The sequence below is a fragment of the Xiphophorus couchianus genome, chromosome 8 (assembly GCF_001444195.1).
Source record: "Xiphophorus couchianus chromosome 8, X_couchianus-1.0, whole genome shotgun sequence".
In the NCBI taxonomy this organism is placed as follows: Eukaryota; Metazoa; Chordata; class Actinopteri; order Cyprinodontiformes; family Poeciliidae; genus Xiphophorus; species Xiphophorus couchianus.
Window position 1 is genome coordinate 11,782,387 of NC_040235.1, and position 22,023 is coordinate 11,804,409.

Consider the following 22,023-nt stretch of genomic DNA (forward strand, 5'->3'; position numbering starts at 1 on the left):
GCCTCCTGGATTTGATGGGAGGGTCTGAGGGTGGAGCTTCTCTTTTGGCTGTTCTGCAAACAGCTCAGACACAGGTATATGCTTTGAAATGCTGTAATCCAGACTGTCCAAAGTGAGTACAGGCTGTGTGGAAGTTACCATTAAGAGGAATGCTATGCAGAGCCAGCGCTGTGCAGTTAATGGAGCGTGCAGCCAGGCAGCCAGATGTTGCTCTCATCTGATTTGATAATAATAACCTGACCAACGATGGGAAGTTTTTTGGCTGATCTGCTAATGCTTCTGATTTCCATAGGACACGTTTATGCAGGTAAGATGCTGCAGAGATTATTTACTCCTACAAAATATGCAACTGGTAGCAGAAATGTAGAAGAAACTAGGTTGCTACTTACTAAATTCATCACATAACTATATAATTGAAGAAACCATAAATATTTTCTCAAAAATAATTAATGTTTACACTGTATCTGTTAGTGTTTTGTTGTTTAATCTAGTCTGTTATTGTGAACTGGTAATCCCGTAAACTGGATTATATTTGACAAGACGTGAGGATTTACTTGTTTTGACAGTAACATGTTTGACTTAACTTATAAAATACTCCCTTTGACAAACCTATAATTTACAAGCGTAAACACAAACACAAAACAGTTTATTAGGAGGATGCAGCACAGAGCATAAATTAATTTGATTTGCTTTTAAATAAGAACATTACATGTGGCCTTGAATTTTGCCTCAAATAGTTGCTCACCGCCCCACACCTTGAAAGACACACATCCTCATTCAAGGTGTCTGCTTCTGTAGGAAGATTACTAATAATCCAGAGTGCGCTGTATCATAGAGGCAGATTAGGTCGCACATGGGTTATGGGTTATACTGACAGTGGGTTTATAGGCTTTATGCAGAGCTACATGCTGGGCCAGCCTGCTGACAGGGTGCTTCTCACTGGGACCAGTCTTATTACCCATAATAAGTGCTTTGCTAACAAATTTCAGTAATTGCAGATCCAACTCATTTTCCAACAATAAATTAGAAAGGATTATTTCTCAGTTTTTAAGATTTATTTGGGTAAATAAAGTGTTTTGGAAACCATACTTAAAAACTGAATATTGCCTTCAATGATTGGGAGTTTCCTGTACAGAAAAGTTTACTTTTTCCAATACAAAACCAAAAATGAAATAAGAACTTTCTTTCATAGATTACATTGGTGTTTATTTTTAGAGCATTCAAGGGTTATTGTTGTCTCTGCTAAACACCAGCATGTCTCTCTGACCTCCATTCACTGTACGCTGTGGGATGTTTTCACAAATTGATTATCGTTTTGACTTGAGTGTTCCATTACTGCCATTTTTACAGGTCAAATCATTGAAAGCAAAGATAGCTTTGCTTTTTTAAAATGTTCACACATTTAATGGAAGGCAAAAACCCGCTCATCTTCTGTGAAGATCTTAGAGATTTATTAAAAAGAAAATCAAAGCAGCAGCACAAAAATGAAGGAACACAGCAGACAAATCAAAGATAAAGTTGCAAACTAACTTCAAGTCCAATTATCATAAAACAACATCTTTGAATGTGTCACAGAGCGATGCTCAGTCCACCATCTAAAAATAGAGCATGGCACAACTGAATCAAATAGATGTTTTTTAAAAATATGGATTTCCTATTAAAATATCACCATGTAGATAAGATAAGATAAGTTAAATCTTTATTGTCATTGTCACAAGGACAACGAAATTCAAAGGGTGCCATCAGTCGGTGCATATGCCCAAAAACAAAAAATAACTGTCTCACAATTCACACACAACGCAAGAATCAACAAACAACTGGCAAAAAAAAAAAAAATGTGTCATGTGTATTACAAAAAGAAAAACATACCCCAGATGATGTTTTAAGGTGCCAATTACAACAAAATGTTCAGCAGAATTTTACAATGAGTGGAAAAGATTATAACCTTTGAATAAGCACCACAATAAATTTCTGTTTGACTCATTTTGATTCAAAATTGACCTCATTTCACTAAGATGTTGTTAGTCATACTCAGTGAACATTAGCTTGTAAGCATGTTAGCATATCTTAAAAAGAGGGCAAGCCAAATGTGCAAAAGAAGAGTATTATGTAATGTCCAAACCACGATTAAACTGCAGGTTTAATCAATTAATTAATCAAATAACAGGTTGGGATCAATTAAACATCTATATTTATATTTTGGAACTGTGAGATTGCTATTTAAGTTCCACAAAATGTAAATTGCAAAACAAAAACAAAAATTCCATCTAATGTTGCCGTTGTATTCTGGATGGCTAAAGGGTCAATTTGTGTCATCTGGGTCAACAGAGAATTCAATTAGCATCAGAACATTTCATTAGCAGCTGTTTCTAAATGCATTAACTATCATTAACTGAAGTCAGATCGAAGCTGCAAAGTGCAGAATAGACACCACATTGACTAACAAGTCCACTAGCATCAATGAAAGAGTGAGTCATCATTTATAGTTAAGTCTAAACTTTTAGGTCATTAGGACCACCTGAATCAACACTTAACAAAACATTTACATTCCAGTGAACTATTTTCATTTCCATAAGATCAAAATCATTTTTCAAAAGCTTATGGCTAAAAAAGACAAAAATATATGAGTAAGAACTGAACAGAAAGAGTTTTATTGCTCTTGTCACAGCCCAGTTCCTCATCTATTTCCATCTTCCTTGTTGCAGTTTCCTTCTATGGCAATGGTTACATTCACCTGCAAGCAATAGAAAAGTCCATTCAGACGTTAATCCACGTACGATTTCATACCTCAAGTCAGTCTGGGCTACTGCTTTTGGCAGCAGGACAGAGAGACTTTTTGCTTCTTGAGCTGATTTCCGGACGCCTGCAGGTAAGCCCTTACAAATGGAGTAAAATAGAAGAAGCGATCAGCCACAGCTGGAAATTGTTGTCTTTGTTTCAGTCTCCAAGAATATTGTGAGAAGACAAGAAACAGTTTGTAGTTCACCATCATCTAAAGTTGATCTAAAGTGAAGAGCAACTAGGTCTCCCGGGATACATATAACTGGAGAGATTCACACATTTAAAGAAAGGGAATCTACCTTAGCATATTGTGGTAAAACATTTCAGCATAGATATGCTGGGTTTTACTATACAAAGAAGAGTCAGCAAGAAAACATTTAATTTAATGTCAGAATGTTGACGCTGAGATAAAAATAAATCCTCTGGCTCTGGTTTTAGAACATGTTCCTTCATGAATGAGGCTGGAGAAGAAAACCATAACTGTGCTTATTTGCTGCCCTTATAAAGTCTCAAAACCTTGGTCAACTTTAGAGCATGAAACTATGGCAGAACAGTAAGATAGCAATGTTTCATCGCTCTCTGTTTGCTTCTCATCTCCTACCTCTCACTTCAGGTACGACTGAACCTGGGCTCAGGTGAGCGGTTGCTACGTTCAGAAAGGGGTATCCATCTTAACGATCTGGCCTGGCACACAGTGGATCTAAACCATACACACCACAACATCAACATGATTGTAGATCGAAGTTCTCACACTAGTCTCCGAATGCCAGGACCAGATTTGGAGCTCAGCATTGAGGATGGGCTCTTTGTTGGTGGGACAGCTGGACTAAACCATCCGTACCTTCTAAACATCTCAACTGGGTTTAGGGGTTGCTTGGATGAGGTTGTCTTCAATGAACACAACCTACTGGCCAGCCTTCAGCCGTATTCTGGGTACAAAAGCATCCACGAGGTATCCCTGGGTTGTAGTCCGCAATTTTTAGCAACAGAAGAAGATCCTGTGAGGTTTTCCAGCTCTAAAGCCTTTATCTCTCTCCCACAATGGGAGGTCCTGCAAGAGGGGACGTTTGAGTGTGAACTTCACCCTTCCTGGACAGATGAAAATGGACTTGTGTTGTACAGCTCTGGGAGTGACGGAGGGTTTGTCTCTATTGAGATCAGAGACGGTCACCTTGTGGCCTCAATAGGAAATGGAAAGGGTAGTAAAACTGAGCTGCATTCACTGACACATGTCTACAGCAAGCACACCTGGTACCCCATCCAGCTGCTCCTGCAACCTGATAGCATCCAACTGAAGGTAGGCAAGGAGTTAGTGAAGGCCAGCCTGAGTCAGGAACTTCAGGCCATCCAGCTCAAAGGACCTCTCATCCTTGGAGGACTGGATGATGTTGCTGTAGGAAAAGCAAGACGTGCTGGATTATCTTCTGTTCCTTTGGGAGAAGAAGGAAGAGGAAGATCATTTAAAGGCTGCCTCCAAAAAATTAGAGTGAACACCCTAAAAACTGGCTTACCTCATGCCATGGTCACCAAAGACATTACTGTGGGGTGCAATATAGGTCAGGCTCCAAAGGTAGTGATCATTTCCAATCCAACAGATCTCCCTGACTTTGATGTTACCACAACACAAATGATCAGCAACAAGAGGACCACAAACCTATTGGTGCTTCGAACCCTGGAGGTAGCTGAAGGAGGCCAGGCACTGCTTGAACCCAAACATATGAGGGTAGGACATTTTATGTTCTGGTAGTATCTCACGAATATTTTCTGTGCTGCTTGACAAATTTACATGTTTCCATTTGCACATTCCGCCAGGTGAATATTGATTTTCGCAAACTGGGGATCCATCCATCAGAGCTGATGTGTCGCATTGTTGACCCTCCTGTTCATGGTCAGCTACATTTGAACCCCAAACCAGATCCAGATGGGTTGCCTGAGGAAACACAGGAGAGAATTATAGGAATAGGAGCAAAGGAGAAGGACCAATCTTTTAGCATGCTCGACCTGTGGCAAGGTCGGGTTATGTACGTTCACAGTGGCTCAGAGGACCAGAATGACTTCTTCATGTTTTCAATCCTCTCTAACAATAAGAAGCCGCTGCCTGTACTTCTGGAAGACAACCATGTGCACAGGTTTAATATCAGCATCACTCCAGTTAATGATCCTCCTGTTCTCAGCTTACCACAAGGAAACCTTTTCACTCTGCCGGAGAAGTCCAAACGACAGGTAGACACATCAGAATTCCTTGATATATAACACCTTGAATTATTCCACGTTAAGACAATCAAATGAATGTGTTCTTCATGACAGTTGACAACAGATATGCTGAGAGTCTCAGATCCTGACAACAGTCCTGAGGATCTTGTTTTTAACTCAATGGGGAACCTTAATTCTGAAGCTGGTTACCTCGAGAACCTAGATTACCCTGGCAGGTTAGTCTCATGGGATGTTCTCACAATACCTTGCAAACCTTTTTAGACAGTTTAACCCCTTCACTGTCACCCTAAAGTGTTTACATGTCATCAAATGTGTTCATAAGGACAGCAAATTCCTATTGACACTTAGGGGTTTAGTATCTATATATGGGTTGTAGTTGTAACTTCCAATAAATCTTTAAATAAAGCCTGCAAGCACTCATTTGGCAGAAATGCAGATAAGTGAGTGAATAACATGACCATGTTGCTCTTCCAGGCCCATCAACCTGTTCTCTCTAAGTGATCTGGAGGAGGGTAAGATCAGCTTTGTGCACACAGGAGTTTCTGCTTCCAGGCTGGTCCTCAGAGCCAGTGATGGGCATAGAGTAAGTAAACATATGGCTACTTTGCTAAATTCTAACCAACTAAGTAAAACTATTTTTTTAAAAAACATTTCAGAAGGGTTAAACTGATGTTTTCCTCTTTGTCAGTGCTTTGGCTAATTATCCTTTTACAATGCATACTGCAGCTTAGAGGTGCATAGCATCCTTCTCTTGTGGCAGAGAACGTCTGAGCAAGAATTTATAAAGACTGTGTAGATATGTATGTATTCAGGAGTGATTCAGTTTCTCTGGGTCAAAAAATGGGGAAGCAAAAACATATTTTCCATTAATTTTTCACATTTTGTTTCCTTTCATATTTACAGGTCAGCAACGCTGTAGTTTTAAGGATCATGTCAGTGACTCTGGAGTACAAACTAGTGAATAAAACTGGACTGGAGGTGAATCAGGGAGAATCGGCCATCATCAGCACCAGACACCTTGCAGTGCAGGTCAATGTGGCTGCTAGTTCGGTGGATGTGTGGTATGATGTAACAGACTTACCACAGTTTGGTGAGATCCAGAGATTACACTCAAGTGGTGAATGGAAATCCACTACCTTTTTCTCACAGAGAATTCTGGAAAAAGAAAGGATTCGATATATTAGCACCTACCGTGGAATTCAGACTCAGAGCAACATTACAGACCAATTCAAATGCAAGATAGTAATCAATTCAGCTGCCAAAGAGGAGGTTGTTTTCCCTATAGAGATCCACTGGATTCAATTGAAGGTAACAAGGAGCAAGATGGAAGTGACCGGCCTTGAGAGTGCTGTTCTCACACCTGAAGACCTTCATGTGATTTCTAAAGGTGTTAAAACCAGTGAGCGTGACCTTTTCTACAGAGTTCTGACCGTTCCAAAGAAAGGGCGATTGTTCCTCAACCAAATGGTTATGCAAAAGAACTCAACCTTTAGCCAAGAGAACATCACAGAGGGTTTGGTTAAGTATGAACTTTTTAACAGGCTGCATGATGACACAAGAGATTCCTTCAGCTTTCAGGTGTTCTCTGCTCATGCTGCTTCAACACCTTATGACTTCAGAATCAACATTAAAGCCGAGTCAAGTGCAGTAACCATCATTAATAAAGGCCTTTTAATCCTTGAAGGAGCAAGTAAAGTAATTACGAAAGATATTTTGTTCACTCACACAACAAGTAACCGGTTACTTGTTCATTATAACGTAACAGTGAGCCCCAGGCATGGCCAGTTAAGGAAGATCAACCTCTCCAACTCAACTTCCATTAACGACAACATACTGACTTTCACCAATCAGGACATCACAGAGGAGCGAATCATGTACGTTCACGATGACAGCGAGACCAAGCAGGATTACTTCACGTTTCAAATTGCTGTTTACAAACCGCACAAAAACACAAACAAGAAGGAAGAAGGAAACACAGAGGAGCACACCTTTAACATCTCTGTGCAACTTGTCAATGATCAGAGACCCGTCAGGGTTGTTGATGAGGTCTTTCACGTTGCCCGGGATGGACAGAGGTTGGTGACACTGAAGGACTTGCGGTACCGAGATGATGACTCGGATTTTGAGGACAGCTGGCTGGTCTACACTCGGAGGGGGATTCCAATGGGGGAGCTTGTGCTGGCCAGTGATCCAAGTCACAGGCTGTATGAGTTCACACAACGGGACCTTGAGCAGGTTAGCATCTATTTCTAAATAGATTTGATGTAGGGGGTAACAGAATCATTATGTAAAAGCTTTTATACACTTACTGGGAGAAGCTTAAACATTTTTGGAAAAGTCTGCACTTCCTGGTTTGTTTGCTCAAGCAGAAAGTTGGAAATTTTAGAACAATATTTATAGTAAATCTAGTAGTGCTTTAAGAAGTTTAAAAAAATCTAATAAATCATAAGAATTTATTAGAATGGTAAAAAATGGAAACAGTTGGCCATTTGCTGTTTTTTGCTCTGCCTTTTATTTGTGTAAAGCAGTGGTGTCTTCTAACCACTTCTTTGATTTGGTTTGAAGTTAGTTGTTTAAATATTGTATCCTTTCTAAGCCATATTCAATGCCATACATTTTGTCCTAACTCTAACTGATTATTGTGTCCCTTTCTTTCCTCAGAATAAGGTGTTGTTTATCCACAGTGGGGTCAGTTTTGGCCGCTTTGTGCTTTTCGTAACAGATGGAAAACATTATGTTTCAGCCCTGCTGGAGGTGAATATATATATTTTGCTTTGCATCTTATTCTTTTACTGTAAAGATAGTTTTATAATTAACAGTGAACAATACATTATGTTCTCTAATTTGTTTGTTTTTTTCCTACCAAGTGTAGGAATAAAACAAACAAATATGTGTATGTAACTTTCCTACAAAGTGACATATAAGTTGAAATCTTATATGTCAAAGATTTTAACTGTTTGTTCACAGCCACGTAATTAGATACAACTGATTTGGTATAAAAGACAGAACAGCACTCAAAGAGAACAGCAACTTTAACAATCTCTTTAAGTCAAATTAGTCTTGAGTGTCATTTAAAGTAGCCAGATGTTCTCATAATTTCCAAAAGTGGTTTTGATCATTTTTCCAGAAGGCCTTTAAAAGTGTCCTGTTAACAATGGCTCCTTTGATTTGAGTTGGATTTATGTAGTTGGATTTATGTTGATATTTTAATCCTTAAATCAGTCATAACGTGATTATCGTATATTTCTGAACAATTTTTTTTGTGTCTATTGGGGTAGGTGATGGCACAGGATCCATACCTGCAGGTGGAGAACAACACAGGCCTCATGGTCCAGCAGGGTGGGATTGCAGCCCTGACGTCTGTTAACCTCAGCGTCATCAGCAACCTCGACATTCGGGATCCTCAGGAAGTGACTTTCGAGGTCTACGTTCCACCTAAACATGGCGTTCTCTGCTTCAGTGATGGGCAGAAGGAGGCGATCATAGGAACTGATGCCATTTCAGTGTTCACCCAGAAAGATCTGGTGGCGGGGCGTCTGGCATATCACCACAGCGGAGGTCACGAGTTGTTGGATGTTTTCAATGTGACGGCAAGAGCAAGGGAAAGAAGTACTGAGAGGCGGACTGAAAGAGGGAGGAGGGAGGTGCATCTAGATATTGGAGTGCCAGTGAAGATATACTTAGAGAGTCATCACAGACCTCCAACTATCAAAACCAACCGTCCAGTTGTGGTGGCCGAGGGACAGAACACCTCCATTAGCAGAGAAGATGTAGAGGTGAGAGATTCATCATTCACAACCCATGACGTACTGTATATGTGTCAGTACTATTATTCTGTCAACAACAATTCCCTTTTTGTGTGTTTTTACACCAGGTGGTCCATGAGGACAGTTTACCCTCAGATATAATCTTCACTGTCCAAGAACCTCCTACAGTGGGCATCATTTATAGAGTATCAGGCAGCAACAATCTGGAAAATGTTCATGGAGAAAAACAGGACCTTGAAAAGGTGTGTTCACTGTTGGTCCAGTTGGGCAGAAATTGTTCCATATAATTAGCAACAAATTGTGTCCTATCATGACAACATACTATTTACTATTAGACATATTGATTGTCTAAACTTACAAGTTTTACTTCACACTGAAAAATGAACTTAGAGAAGAAGTGAGGGGAAAAATAAATAAGTCCGTCTCTGAGAATTAGAAAAAAACCTATGTAGTTGTGAAACCTCCTTTTGTATTTGACTTCTTTACCTTGCATTGATGTGACTGACAACCATGTGTAAATGTAACTTTTTTAGCTTGCATAATAACAAAACACATATTAGATTGTATAGTTGCTTTTTTCATTGTACTCAATTGCTGTTTGGTAAGTGACCAGATGGTGGTGCTTACCACCACCATGTGGTTATCTGAAGCACACATCAACAGTCTTGGTTTCTAATAAGATTCAAGAGTGAGTACATTTACTCCTTAAATCTTGATAATGTAACGCATTTTTTTTTTTTATCTCATTATGAAGTTAGCCCAGGCAAGTTTCACCCAATTATTTACTTAGAAACTGTGTTTATATATGCTTTGGTTCTGCCCAGGGTTTCAAGGAACAGCCTGTAACTTCCTTTACCCAAGAGGATCTCAACCAGAGATCAATCAGGTATCAGCAGCAGACTGTAGGACGCATCAACGACTCTATTGTCTTGGAAGCAACCAATGGGGTGACAAAGGTTGGACCTATCAGGATGGTGATTGATATCATACCTATCCTGCTTCCACTGCAGGTAGCAAACTTGTTCGAAAAGTGGGATGAATAAATGTCTAAAACCTATTAATGGAGCTCTGTTTACAAATCTACTAACTGCAGAATTTTTTTGTCCTTCTTGAATCTTCAGGTGTTGAACTTGACCCTGGATGAAGGGTCGTCCCTGCCACTCACATCCAGCATAATCAAGGTTGCCAGTCATCACTTTGCAGGGTTGAATTTCCTTTACCAGGTTATTGCTCCACCAAAGTTTGGACACTTAGAGCACAGCCGTATCCCAGGGATGCCTATCAATGCTTTCACTCACACAGAGGTACGATTAAACACATTTATAAAGATCCATACTGTTAACTTTATTCTTTGTTTTCAGAGATAAAAATAACTACAGCATACCCTTTTATTACAATACATAAATAGCCTAACAGTCGCTGTTAGTTTTTGTATCTAAGTGAATTATTACATAGATTTCATTTCAGTTTGAATCCTTTCTTTCATTTAACATAGAAAAAAAACTGATTTCCAAATTTACTACCTGAACTGGGCCATGTTGGAATTTAAATATCTGTGTCTAGGTGGAGATGGAGTACATCTCCTATGTCCATGATGGCAGTGAAACACTGAAGGACAACTTCACAATTGTAGCCAATCAAACTGAGATGAAAAAGCACAGCTTGCCATGCACTGTTTATATCACAGTCACACCTGTCAATGACGAGACCCCTGTTGTGACCACCAACCATGGCCTAAAGGTAGGAAATTCTCCAAAATTTGTTTATGTTCAAAAGTCAGTGGTTTGATCTGTTTGAGTCATTGATGTCTAGGAGGGTATTTTTGAATTGTTGAAGAAACGTTATGTGTGCTCCATGAAGCTAAAACAAGCTAAAATGTTGCACTGTCTGTTGCATCCTGGACAAGCCCCCTAAAGTTGTTTGGATGGAATTCAGCACAGAGAAAGCTTGATTGATTTTAAGTATTTCCAAAGGGTGTAGCAGTATAGCTCTATATCTCTTGTGTTGGTTTTTCCAAATGGTTCACAAAACACAAACTATTTAAATAAAATAAAAAAATCAATGTAGAATAATTTAATCCATGTTTGACAAGTCCATATGATGCAGTTTTTATACTTATCACTATTCAGCGTAAAACTACTCTGTTCAAGTTTGCTTTAAGTTTTCAACCAATGATGTTCAAGCCAAAGGGATGCACTGAACCAGATGCTAAACTCATTATTTTCAGTGGGTAGCAATTAGCTTGTCATATTCCCACAGTGCTTACAAATGGCTTGCATTTCTTCTTTATTTCTCTCGACCACATTGCAAAAGTCAAAAAAGCTACCACATCAAAGATCTGAGACTTTCACAATGCTTGTTTTACTGTCTTTGTTATCCAATGTCATCAGCACAACAAAGCACCTCAAGAATAATGTATTTTCTTGCTTTAAATAAGAGTCTAAACATAAATAATGCAAGGAGTCAAACTTATGTCAAGCAATGTTTTTCATACTTATGCCTACAATAATAGCTTACTCTTGCTTAACCAGAGGTCACATGCTGTGTAAATGAATACCATGTGGGAGTATTTAAGAATAAAAGTAGTTCTTGTTTTTCAAATAACAGGTAATGCAGGCGTCAAATAGTTGGATTTGTCATAGAATGTAAAAAAATATTCTTGTGTTAGTTTATTAAGAAAGACAATGTAATATTCTTTCTGTTTTGCCTTTGTGATGCTGCAGGTTTGGGTGGGTTCTGTAACAGAAATAAGCACAAATGAACTCAGTGCAGATGATGCGGATACTCCACCTGAGGGCCTGGAGTTTGTCGTCACCCCACCGAGCAACGGTCACTTGGCTCTGAAGAGCGCCCCCTCCAGACACATCCTGAACTTTACCCAAAATCACATCCAGAGCAGAATGCTGGTGTTTGTGCACAGTGGTAAACACATATTTATAGCTATTTGTACTGTCAGTGTCCAAATGGGGCTCTGGTGTAAAGATTGGTTTGTTTAAACTGTCTTATCCCCCCTGCAGGTGCATTATCAGGGGGCTTTCACTTTCAGGTGAATGATGGAGTTAACTTTGCTCCTCGGCAGATCTTCAGCACAACAGCCTATGCTCTCGTTCTTACCTTAGAGAAGAACCACCCTATGGAGGTGTACCCAGGTATACCTCACTCGTCAGTCCTCACAAGTGGCATTTCTTCTCAACAACTAGTATGAATTGAGTATAAAGTGGCTGAAATGTCTCACAAACACATAAAATTATTATCACTAAGGTAACTGGAAAATTGTGCATAGTAAGGCTGCTACCTTCCACTGTAATATACAAAACTGACTCTAGGCGGCAATGCTACTTTTGGAATATATTAAAGTGAATGTAGCAGTGCATCTTTTAAATTTAAGCAAAAGTGGTTTTATTTGCACTCTTGTTTATCTTGGTAATGTGACTAAATTAGTTATTGCAATATTCTCAAGAGTGGGGCAACATGTTATGTTTGCCATATTTGTGATGATAAGGGGATTTTAACATATATTTTTTGGAAGAATAAACATTGTGTATGTTGTAATGTGAAAAAAACAAAGGAAGTATAAAGTTAATGCAAAAATATGCTTTGGTTTTATTCATAATCCTGATTGTCCCCAGGGCCCTTCTGGTGTGCATATTTTTTAAATGATTAGGTGTTTGAAAAATTTAAACTGAATGATTAAGATGAAAGAATATACTTTATTTTCTTTTTAACTGATGTGCGCCTGGTGCTTTTCTAGAATTAAGTCACATGTTAAGAGCCCGTTGTTGCTTTTTTATTCAGAACACAACCGTCACTTGCAGAAACTGAAGACCATAGCTCACGTAAAATATATAGCATGGCTACTAAAATACTTAGTAGCCAGTCAAACATTTTTTTCTCTCCTCTTTTGTTCCTCTTGAAGGCTCTGTGACACCAATCTCAGAACAGGAGCTTCAGGTTGTTACTAACAACATCAGTGACATTGGAAGGAACCAGTCTGTGGTTTTTGCAGTGACTGCACCTCCTAAATTTGGACGTCTGGTCCTACGAATGCCTGACAACTCTTTCAGAAACATTTCTACATTTACACAAAGCATGGTAGGAATGCCTGACTTTTTTTCTTTTGTTTAAGCACTTCAAAAGATTGAAACAGTCTGCGAATAGAAAAAAGTTACATAAATACATAATTTTTTTTTTCTAAAATGTATCAACAAAACAAAAAGAACAGTCATTGACCCATGTGGTCAAAATATTTCATTCTAAAATACCATTTCTTGGAATTCATTGTAGTCATGTGACATTCTTTTGAACATATATAGCAGTAGTCCAAATATATTTGGCATTTTGATGCCAAATATATTTAATCAGACATCTGAATTTATGCTTTTTCCTGTTAGCATGAACATGAACATTTTGCATGTGCACGTGTGTTAGGTAATGTAGTAACATTTTATAAATGAATTCACTTGAGTCATTCTAGCAGGCATTAAGATTTAAAATATGTAAAACCATGTGTTAATTACTTTGGATTAACTCATATTTATACCTTTTCTTTTTACTTAATATATTTAATTTTAATATATTTGACTAAAACATACGGAATTTCAAACTGATAACTACATTATCTCCATAATTGTGTTTTCCTAATATTTACTAATATAATATTGACAACTAAAAATATATTTCCTGATATTGTTGACAAATTGCAAACAATTATTTTATGAGATAAATATTATTCAACCCAAAAAATGATTCAATTGTAACATTTTATAAGATCACTTTATTTCCTTGGGAAGATTTTATTCAAATATTCGTAAATGGAAGTCTTTCCCTCCTGACCGGATCATCTCTCTCCCTCTCAGGTGAATGACGGACTGATTCTGTACGACCAGAACCAGCCAGAGTCGGTTGGGTGGTCAGCTGCGGACGCCTTTTCTTTCACCGTTTCCTCTCCTCCAGCTTTTCTTCCTCCGCACACCTTCACCATTTTAATCTCCTACCAAGCCAACGAACACCTGGGCAACCCTCATCATAGGACTAAACTACTAAACAATGCAGGTACTGAATCACTTTCAGCTGGACACAATTCTCAGAGAAAAGTTCAAAAAGGAGGAATTTTCCATTTGTTTGTGTTTGCAAGGTGCCGTGGTGGCTGAAGGAGGCAGAGTGACCATTGACCGCTCTAAGCTCGATGCCTCTAACCTGCTGGGAAACCTTCCAGAGTCGCACAGAAAGGACCACCACATCATGTATCGAGTGATTTCTCTGCCCAGACACGGAGCACTGACCATACAGGGACACAATCTCACCAGGTGAGACCCTGCAGAAGTTGTAGATTCTATCTTTAAATGTAGCGAGTCGCACCCGAAGTGGCCTAATTGCAAGTGTTGAAGTAAATTTGGAGAAACATTTTATTTAATTTTAATTAAGTCTTCCTTGGGTTTTTGATATTTTTTCACAGCAGACAGTCAGATTTCTCTCAGGCCACCCTAAACAAGTTTGGCATCATGTATCTCCACGACGACTCAGAGACGACGAAGGACAGCTTCACTTTTCGGGCCTGGGTGGCTCCTTTGCATCTTCCCTCTTCCTCCTCTTCATTATCCCTGTCTGCCTTTTCCTCCGATTCCTCTTCCTCTTCCACGTCTTTCTCTCCTCTCTACTCTCCTTCGTCATTCTCCTTTCCAGCACTGGGCACAGCCTCTCATCGCCACCCTGCAGTGGACAATGTGGCAGTGACAGAGATGTTCAACATCACTGTGACGCCAGTCAATGACCATCCGCCGCTAATCAGGAGCAGAGCTCCAAGCATGAAGGTTGTGGTTGGGGAGAGAGTCATTCTTGGACCTGACAACCTTCAGGTGAGCCGGTGTTCTCATTTTTACGAGTTTAATTTTCCAGCTGTTGGACCCGGAGGGGAAAAAAGGTGCAACCTGTGGTATTTGCTAAGGAATCACTAATTAAAAATCTATTACTTCTTCTATGATATATTATTTCAGACAAAGAAAAATCAGCTCTCAAATATATTTTTCTAAATTACAGCTAGAGGTGGAGCTAAGGGCACAGGATTTTCCAAGACCAGCACTTTTTGCGGCTTGCAAGTTTGGGGACATATTTGTAGTTTCTGGAAAATTAATTGACGTAGATGCATAAATTGTTGAAGGAACATCCTGTTATAAAGATTTGTTATGAATTTGATGAAATCTAACATACCTGGACATTTTAGGACCCTTGGGCAACATCTGGTCTTTTATTTTTCCACTGGCCTGCATGAAATCAAAAATAAATGAACCCGTTATTCTTATAATAAGCTGCTTCTGTCTTGAAAAATCTGTTTTTATTTTGAATACATTTCTACATACATTTTGCAAAGTCCAGGAGTGAGCCATTGTTAGAGTCCTTTGCATGAATAAAGAGAGAAAAACGCAGGTTACTGCAAGAAATCTTTAGTTCATGCAATTAGAAAGAAAGACTGATGGAGAATGTAGTTTTTAATTAAAAATAGAGGCTTTGCATCAGTGCACTAAAAACATCTACATGACTCATTTAATTAGAAACAACATTCTGGATGGATGTAGTCATCTGTTTTTCTTAAAGTCTTGTCTGGACCTGGTTTTATAGAACCTCCCGTTTGTTCGGCTCATGCAAAAAAAAGGACAAGTAGTACAGGAAGTGAGAATAATTTGGTTCTTGTCCAGACAGTGCACACAAAAGATGTGGAAAAATTAATTTATAACTTTCTGAATATACCCCGATTGGTAATTTAGAAGCCTTCATGCCTCTCCAATTTTGATTTTTGTTTAAACACCCTACAGATAGGGTGTTTAAACAAATAGCTAAGTTCTCTGTCATATTTTGAATGCCATCTCCTGAGCAAAATGAACCAATTCCACTCAACAATGTGTTCATACTACTTGTTAAAAAGGTTGTTGTGCTTTGATTTTACACTTGGTGAATTTCTCTTTTGCAAAACATTTTTTCTGAGTCTTTTCTGACGACTCTTTCTTATTTTTTTTAAGGTTGAGGATCATGACACGCCACCAGAAGAGCTGCACTACCTTGTGATCAGTAAGCCCAACAATGGCTACCTGACTTTGGGAGAAAGACCTGAGATAGTGACCTCTTTCACCCAGTATGACGTCAACCACGGTCGACTACATTTTACACAGCAGGTGAAACAGACTAATCTCAATTAAAACTGCGGAACAGTTTTTAATTTCAATTTTGGTTTTCATTTATTATCATTGATTTCTTCTATAGGGTGAGGTTTCAACTGGAGTTTTCTACTTCAATGTCACCGACGGCCATCACCGTCCGCTCTACAAGCTGTTTAGTATGGAGGTGGTTAAACCGGCTGTATCCATGGTTAACAACACCGGCCTGTCGTTGGTTCAAGGTCGCACGGCGGTGGTGCTGACAACCAACCAGCTGGCGGCTCAAACCAATGGTCAGAGACAGGCCAATATCTCCTACACAGTCACCAAGCACCCACGCCATGGACGGATCGCCATCAACGACCAGGAGGTCACCACCTTCCGGCATGAGGACCTCCAGTTTGGGCGGGTTGTCTATCACATGACTGATCTCAGCGAATCAGAGGACAGCTTCCAGGTGTCAGTGTCAGCCTGGTCTGCTGGTGTTGACTATGGGAGAGTGACAGGGCAGACGGTGAACGTTACGGTGCGTCCTCTGGTCTACCTGAGAGAGCCAGTCAGAGTACCAAGTGGTATCGCAGTGAAACTGGGCAAAGCCATGATTGATGCCTCCGAATTGGCCAGAATCAGCCGGGTCGATCCGGTCTTTGAGGTTCTTTCTCCACCGAAACATGGAAAATTAGTCAAGGTAAATCCATTTGATATGATCTTGTGGTCTATCAGCGGCTAAGAGCACTTTTTATTTCATGAATATTCATTCAGGTCAAAAGCTTATCTGAAAGATGTTCTCCATCTATTAATGCAAAATCTTCTATATCCTCTGCAATGATTGACACCCTAATAAAAAAACATAAATTGATAAATCCTGGAAAACATGATTTTAACAAGAGTATATTTTTTCCCAAGTTGTAAAATGCTGTAAAAGCATTTTACAATCCTTTTACAGCATTGTGAAAGTTTTGATTGAGAATACACGACATGATGTGACACAGAGGACAGCTTCTCCAGCTACTCATGTTTTTGTAGTTCATGTTTAGAAAAATATTTCCACAGGGATGGAGGTTAGTATGGAAATTATTGCAAAATTAATTAAAGCTCTTAATTCAATTGTTTTGTTTCCACATATGCAGATTACCTACGACCCAAACCACGCGTTAGAGGCACTGAAGTCATTTACATTCAGGGATGTCGTTCAGGGCCGAGTTGCCATAGAAGAGACTCTCAGTGACGGCAACAGCCAGATTCACAGTAATGAATCCTCGCTCACAAAAGCGCGAGGCCACACTCCAGCCACACCCCTCAACGATTCCTTCACCTTCCTGCTGAAGGCCGGGAACGTCCAGCCAGCAAAGGGTGAGCTTCACTTCACCATCTTCCCCCACCACCAGATGCGTCACGGCACAAGAGGTGTCCACAAAGCGCACGATGCGAGTCACGAACGCACGACCCCCCAGTTGGGAGCACACAACAGAACGACTCTGGGAGCTGGACACAGAGACTCTGTGACACACAGTACAACTGCCGAGAGTTCGCACCCTCACATTTTGTCAAATAAAAACCACAACAAGACTCAGCGGAAGGTGAAACCCCACAGCCGCTGGGGGAACCGAACGCGCAGTCATGGAGAACGATTGGGGAGCGTCCCAGAGGTAGCAGTGGAAGAAGGCCACACTCATGCCCCACAACCTCACACTCCTCCGGTACCAGAAATGCCAGTTCCAATAAGCCCTCCGATCCCCGACCTGGTCCAAGTCGAGATCCTCCCCCGTCCCGCCTCTGATCCCCTCCTCATTATTCTTCCACTGCTGACTTGTTTGCTTCTCATCATAATCCTGGTGGTTCTGATTCTGGTTTTCCGGCATCGCAAAGAGAAACAAGCGAGGCAGAGATTGATGCATGAACTGGCTGCGGTGCAGCTGCCCACCGAGGACAGCCCATACCTGGGCCAACCGGAGAGAAGCATGGCCATGCCCAATGTGCTGGTCACCCAACTCGGCTCCGCAAGCTGCCCCACCTCCCCCAGGATCCCCATGAGCCCAAGGAGGAGTCTGGCTCCAGGAATGACCTTCTGGGGGCCGTTTGAATCCAACTTAGCAGGCAGGGATGGAAACATCAGAGGTCGTAACAACAGCGAAAGAGATTCTGGTGATATGCCCCAAGTTTCTCCTGCAGTATTTAAAACCTCTTGGAGATCCCAGTCTCCAACTCTTAAAGACAGCCAGTATTGGGTTTGAAGGCAAGTTCTTCATACATAAACTGTGCCTTATAAAGGTGTATTAATAGATATGTTTGCTTTCTATGGGTCATATGTGGCATTTCAGGCTGATCTAACTTATATATGTATATATTTTAGAAAAGACCAAAATATGCATTTTCCAGCTAAGTGGTTTAGTTTCACTTGAATTGTTTTGCTAAACTTTGCTCTGATGATAGAAAATGTCAATGTAAAGTGACTTTTGTTGTCTTAAGGGCAAGAGTTCCCTGGGTTACAGTTAAACAAATATTTAATGAGGAAGGTTGTTATTATACCTTTTAATTTGTTCCCAGACAGCTAAGTTAAACATTAAAAACAAACACATTAAATGGCTAACATACTGTATGTCTCAGTGAGGTAATAAGTTATTACAGAGTCTCTTTCCATAAATTTGATGTTGCTTCCTCTAACTTTCATATGTCAGCTGTTAGATTGTATTTTACTACATGTGCCCCTTCAAGTATTATAAGTTCTACGTATGCAACAAACAAAGCATTGCAAAAGAATTCATGCCCCATGACTTTTTTTTGCTATACTTACAACTTTCAATGTGTTTTATTGGGATTTTATGTTATACACCAACACATGGTTATTGGACATGTTTCATTGTATTGTTTAATGTATTTTTAATCTTGCCGTCCTTTTGGAATACAAATACACGTTATGCTCCACAAGCTGTTCGACATGATAAAATTATCAATACTGTTGGCAGATATTACATTAGGCACAAATATAAAGACTGAAAAGACAATAGTTTATTGTATTGTACTGGTTTGTTTTGAAATTCTTGAAAAAAAGATAAGATGCATTCAAAAATAAATACAAGTATGTAGGGGCATAAATGCTTGTGCAAGGCAATACCTGCATTAGCATTGTTTTGCTTTTTGAACTCTCATATTTCATTGGTCAAGGTTTGTAACCATTTAAGGCAATGAGCCGATGCAGCAGCTATTGTTTTATAAACAATCACCTGTGAAATGTACATGAATGATATAGGCTGTTACTTCTTAAAATGCTACACTTTTGTCATTTTGAACCTCTCCATTGTGTGCTTTATTAACCTGTGTTGTTTTACTCTTTACCGTTCAAATGTAAAATTGTTTTTAATAAAATATGTTTCTTAAAAATGACTGTTTGTGTAAGATAATGAACTAGAAATTCAACGTTTCTAAAAAAAAAAAAACTCTCAGTTTTCTATTGAGGTAAACCATCTACCTGTCTATTGACGGTAACGTTGCAGATTTTTAAATACATAAACTCTCTCTTAGGTTTCCCTTTAAGATACAAAGCTTGCAGATTTAATGCATTTTGATTTCTAAAAGTAAATAAAATATTTTGCAATTTTCTCTTTTCACACTACTTTTAAAACTTAAAGTATAAAATAGGTATTAAAATAAAAGTATTAATATAAGTGAGAAACAAAAGGTGTAAAATGGAGAGTGAGTAAAGAAGGAAAGGAGGCAGTTCTAAATAATAAAGGCCCTGCAGCTAAGGTAAACTGATCTTAACTTTGTGATTGTGGTGTCAGGTATCAGGGATGTTACTGCCTACACTGGAAAAAACTAATTATAGAACTCTCTTCCAAGACATGCATTTTAACTGATGACTCCCAATATATGCAATTTATTATTTACTCAATATCTAGATGGGTGAAGTGGCCTCTGACATTTTTAAAATGAAGGGAATGTATATTATTGTGCATTTAGAGTTATTTTTTAAATATAAATTAGGACGACTTCTAAGGAAAAAAAGGTGGACTAAATACTATAACTTGCAATACTGAGGAAAAAATAGCATTGCGCTTTAAGGCATACATGTAAATCAGCTGCTAAAATTTGACATTGATGATAAGACGCAGGTCCAAAATTATACTCCGAAAAACATTAAAAAAAGACAGAGTAATTTACTCACTGAAATCTTGTCAAAGTCATGTTTCAGTTTTATTCAAATATTTGAAGGACACAGTTAAATAAAAAAGTGAGGATTGTTCTGTTGTTCAGTCCCAGGAAAACTAATGTGAAGCCTCACCTGCAAGAACCATGTTTAGCAAAACTGCAGCGTTTAACTGTAAAACCGACGAGAATAGCTATTAAAAACCGTAGTAGTGATAGGAAACGTGTCTGATCATGACGTCAAACTAAGTCTGGACCCGTATGAGATTCTAGAAGAACCTTCAGCAGAAATACCACAATTTTATGTTATTATGATATATAACAAAATTTTAAGACAAATATATATATATATATATCAACAACTATGCAATGATATGCATATTGTTTTTTATTCTGCATATACAGTAATAGATGTTCCTATAAAAATTATTTTTAAATCTATAATATCAATATTTGTGTGTTTTTCTGAGAAAATTGGAAGTAGGCATCAGCTAAAACCCCCACAAGCAGCAGGTTGATTTTTTTTAATAAACAGATGTGAAAAGTGGTAAAAAAAAAAAAAAAAAAACCTTCAAGAAAATACAAAGTAAAAGTTTGAGATATAGTTCTGAGGTAACTATGCCTATTGAACACTCATTATTTTTGCAATTTATAAATAAAATAGTGGCTTGTTAGTTGAGTCAAAGACTGTATATTACTGATTACTTATTACTAATGTTTACTAAAGAAAAAAAAAATGAACTTAAAAATCTCAGATTGTGGCCTTCCTCTGGTAGCTAACATTTTTGCAACAGAAAAAAATCCACACAATTTAAATATTTTCAGATCAGATCTTTTGTCCATTGTCAGACATCCTCAATGAAGTAACCTATTGTGCCTCATGGCTCCTTCCTCGGACCTCTCCTGTTTTCTTTGTAAATGTCACTCAGTTTACAAGCCAACTGTACATTTCCTTTAACCCAAATGGAATATTTTAAACTGAACACACATTATTACTCCATCCCAGATATCAAATGCAAATGGATAGTACGTAACTCCCGGCAGCTAAACATGTACAAAACTTGGGTAATCTTTTTTTGACTCAGATGTATGTGACTCACTAGTACACGCCTGAACTCCATTCTTGTAAAAACCTTGTATTTTTCTACTGTTACTTCACCTTCAAGGCACTTCAGTTATGTTGCTCAAACATTTTTCATGTAGCTCCAGAGACTCAGCAAGGCCACTTTAAAGAGTTTCAGATTTCCGAATCATGCTGCATCTCTAGTACATTTCAATTTTGCAACTTGTCTGATCCTGCAAAAGTTACGCAAATTGCACATCACACAAAGTGCAGCAGCCAGAATAATTACGTACTAAGGTGAATATGTGGAACATATTGGTTCCCCATATTTCTGCTCTGCCAATAAGCAAAGTTCTGTTGGTCGTACCAGAACCTTGACTTAGGTGTGAAGGAGCTTTTTGGGTTTATTCTGTGAAACACTCTGCCTATGGGGATCAGATTAGCATTCTCAGGCTGGTTGTTTCTTATGTTACTAATTTTAGTTTTATTTGTGTTTAATTGTCTGATATACATTCTTATTACTGTTTAAATGTGTTGTGTTATCTTGTATTTAATTCATTTTTGTATTCTCTGGCATTTATTTTTTAATCAAAACATTTTTGCCTTTTTCTGAAATGTGTTGGTCTTTAATCTTCTCATGTAAGGCATTTGCTACTTGTGTTTTTGAAAAATGTTTTATTCATCAAATGTATTGTGTTTAAGTTCATCATTATTATTATCATTGTACTCTATATCTGGAATCACAGTGACATCAGACCTGGTTCCTGCAGCTTAGACTGTGAAATTAATTTATACAGACTGTTGGTTCTGCAAAAGACAACTGACCCATATCCAGATTTGTGAAAGAGTATTTGCCAATTAACAGATTTCTTCTGTTTTGGGGGTTTTTGTTACATTTAAATGT

At 38.7% G+C, this 22,023-nt stretch overlaps 1 protein-coding gene across 2 annotated transcripts; it reads left to right on the forward strand.

The window, feature by feature from the left end:
- Positions 1–105: 105 nt before the first annotated feature.
- Positions 106–21,077, forward strand: LOC114149059 (chondroitin sulfate proteoglycan 4-like). Of its 2 annotated transcripts, none has more exons than XM_028024615.1 (22): positions 106–307; positions 2,706–2,869; positions 3,395–4,504; positions 4,594–5,004; positions 5,089–5,210; positions 5,470–5,578; positions 5,899–7,230; positions 7,657–7,749; positions 8,274–8,771; positions 8,870–9,004; positions 9,587–9,772; positions 9,884–10,066; positions 10,326–10,502; positions 11,486–11,684; positions 11,780–11,911; positions 12,679–12,854; positions 13,619–13,814; positions 13,897–14,068; positions 14,218–14,617; positions 15,776–15,928; positions 16,017–16,598; positions 17,041–21,077. In XM_028024615.1, exons 1-22 carry the CDS (start codon positions 247–249, stop codon positions 18,142–18,144), a joined length of 7,695 nt encoding a protein of 2,564 aa, XP_027880416.1. In that variant the 5' UTR covers positions 106–246; the 3' UTR covers positions 18,145–21,077. The 2 variants fall into 2 exon arrangements, with proteins under 2 accessions (XP_027880416.1, XP_027880417.1); XM_028024616.1 differs by having other exon boundaries at positions 14,221–14,617.
- The last annotated feature ends 946 nt before the right edge of the window (positions 21,078–22,023 follow it).

Coding starts and splice junctions, on each gene's coding strand:
- LOC114149059 (XM_028024615.1), top strand. CDS start 247: ATGGGAAGTTTTTTGGCTGATCTGCTAATGCTTCTGATTTCCATAGGA. Junction 7,750..8,273: donor ATGTTTCAGCCCTGCTGGAG/GTGAATATATAT, acceptor CTATTGGGGTAG/GTGATGGCACAGGATCCATA. Junction 14,618..15,775: donor TTGGACCTGACAACCTTCAG/GTGAGCCGGTGT, acceptor ATTTTTTTTAAG/GTTGAGGATCATGACACGCC.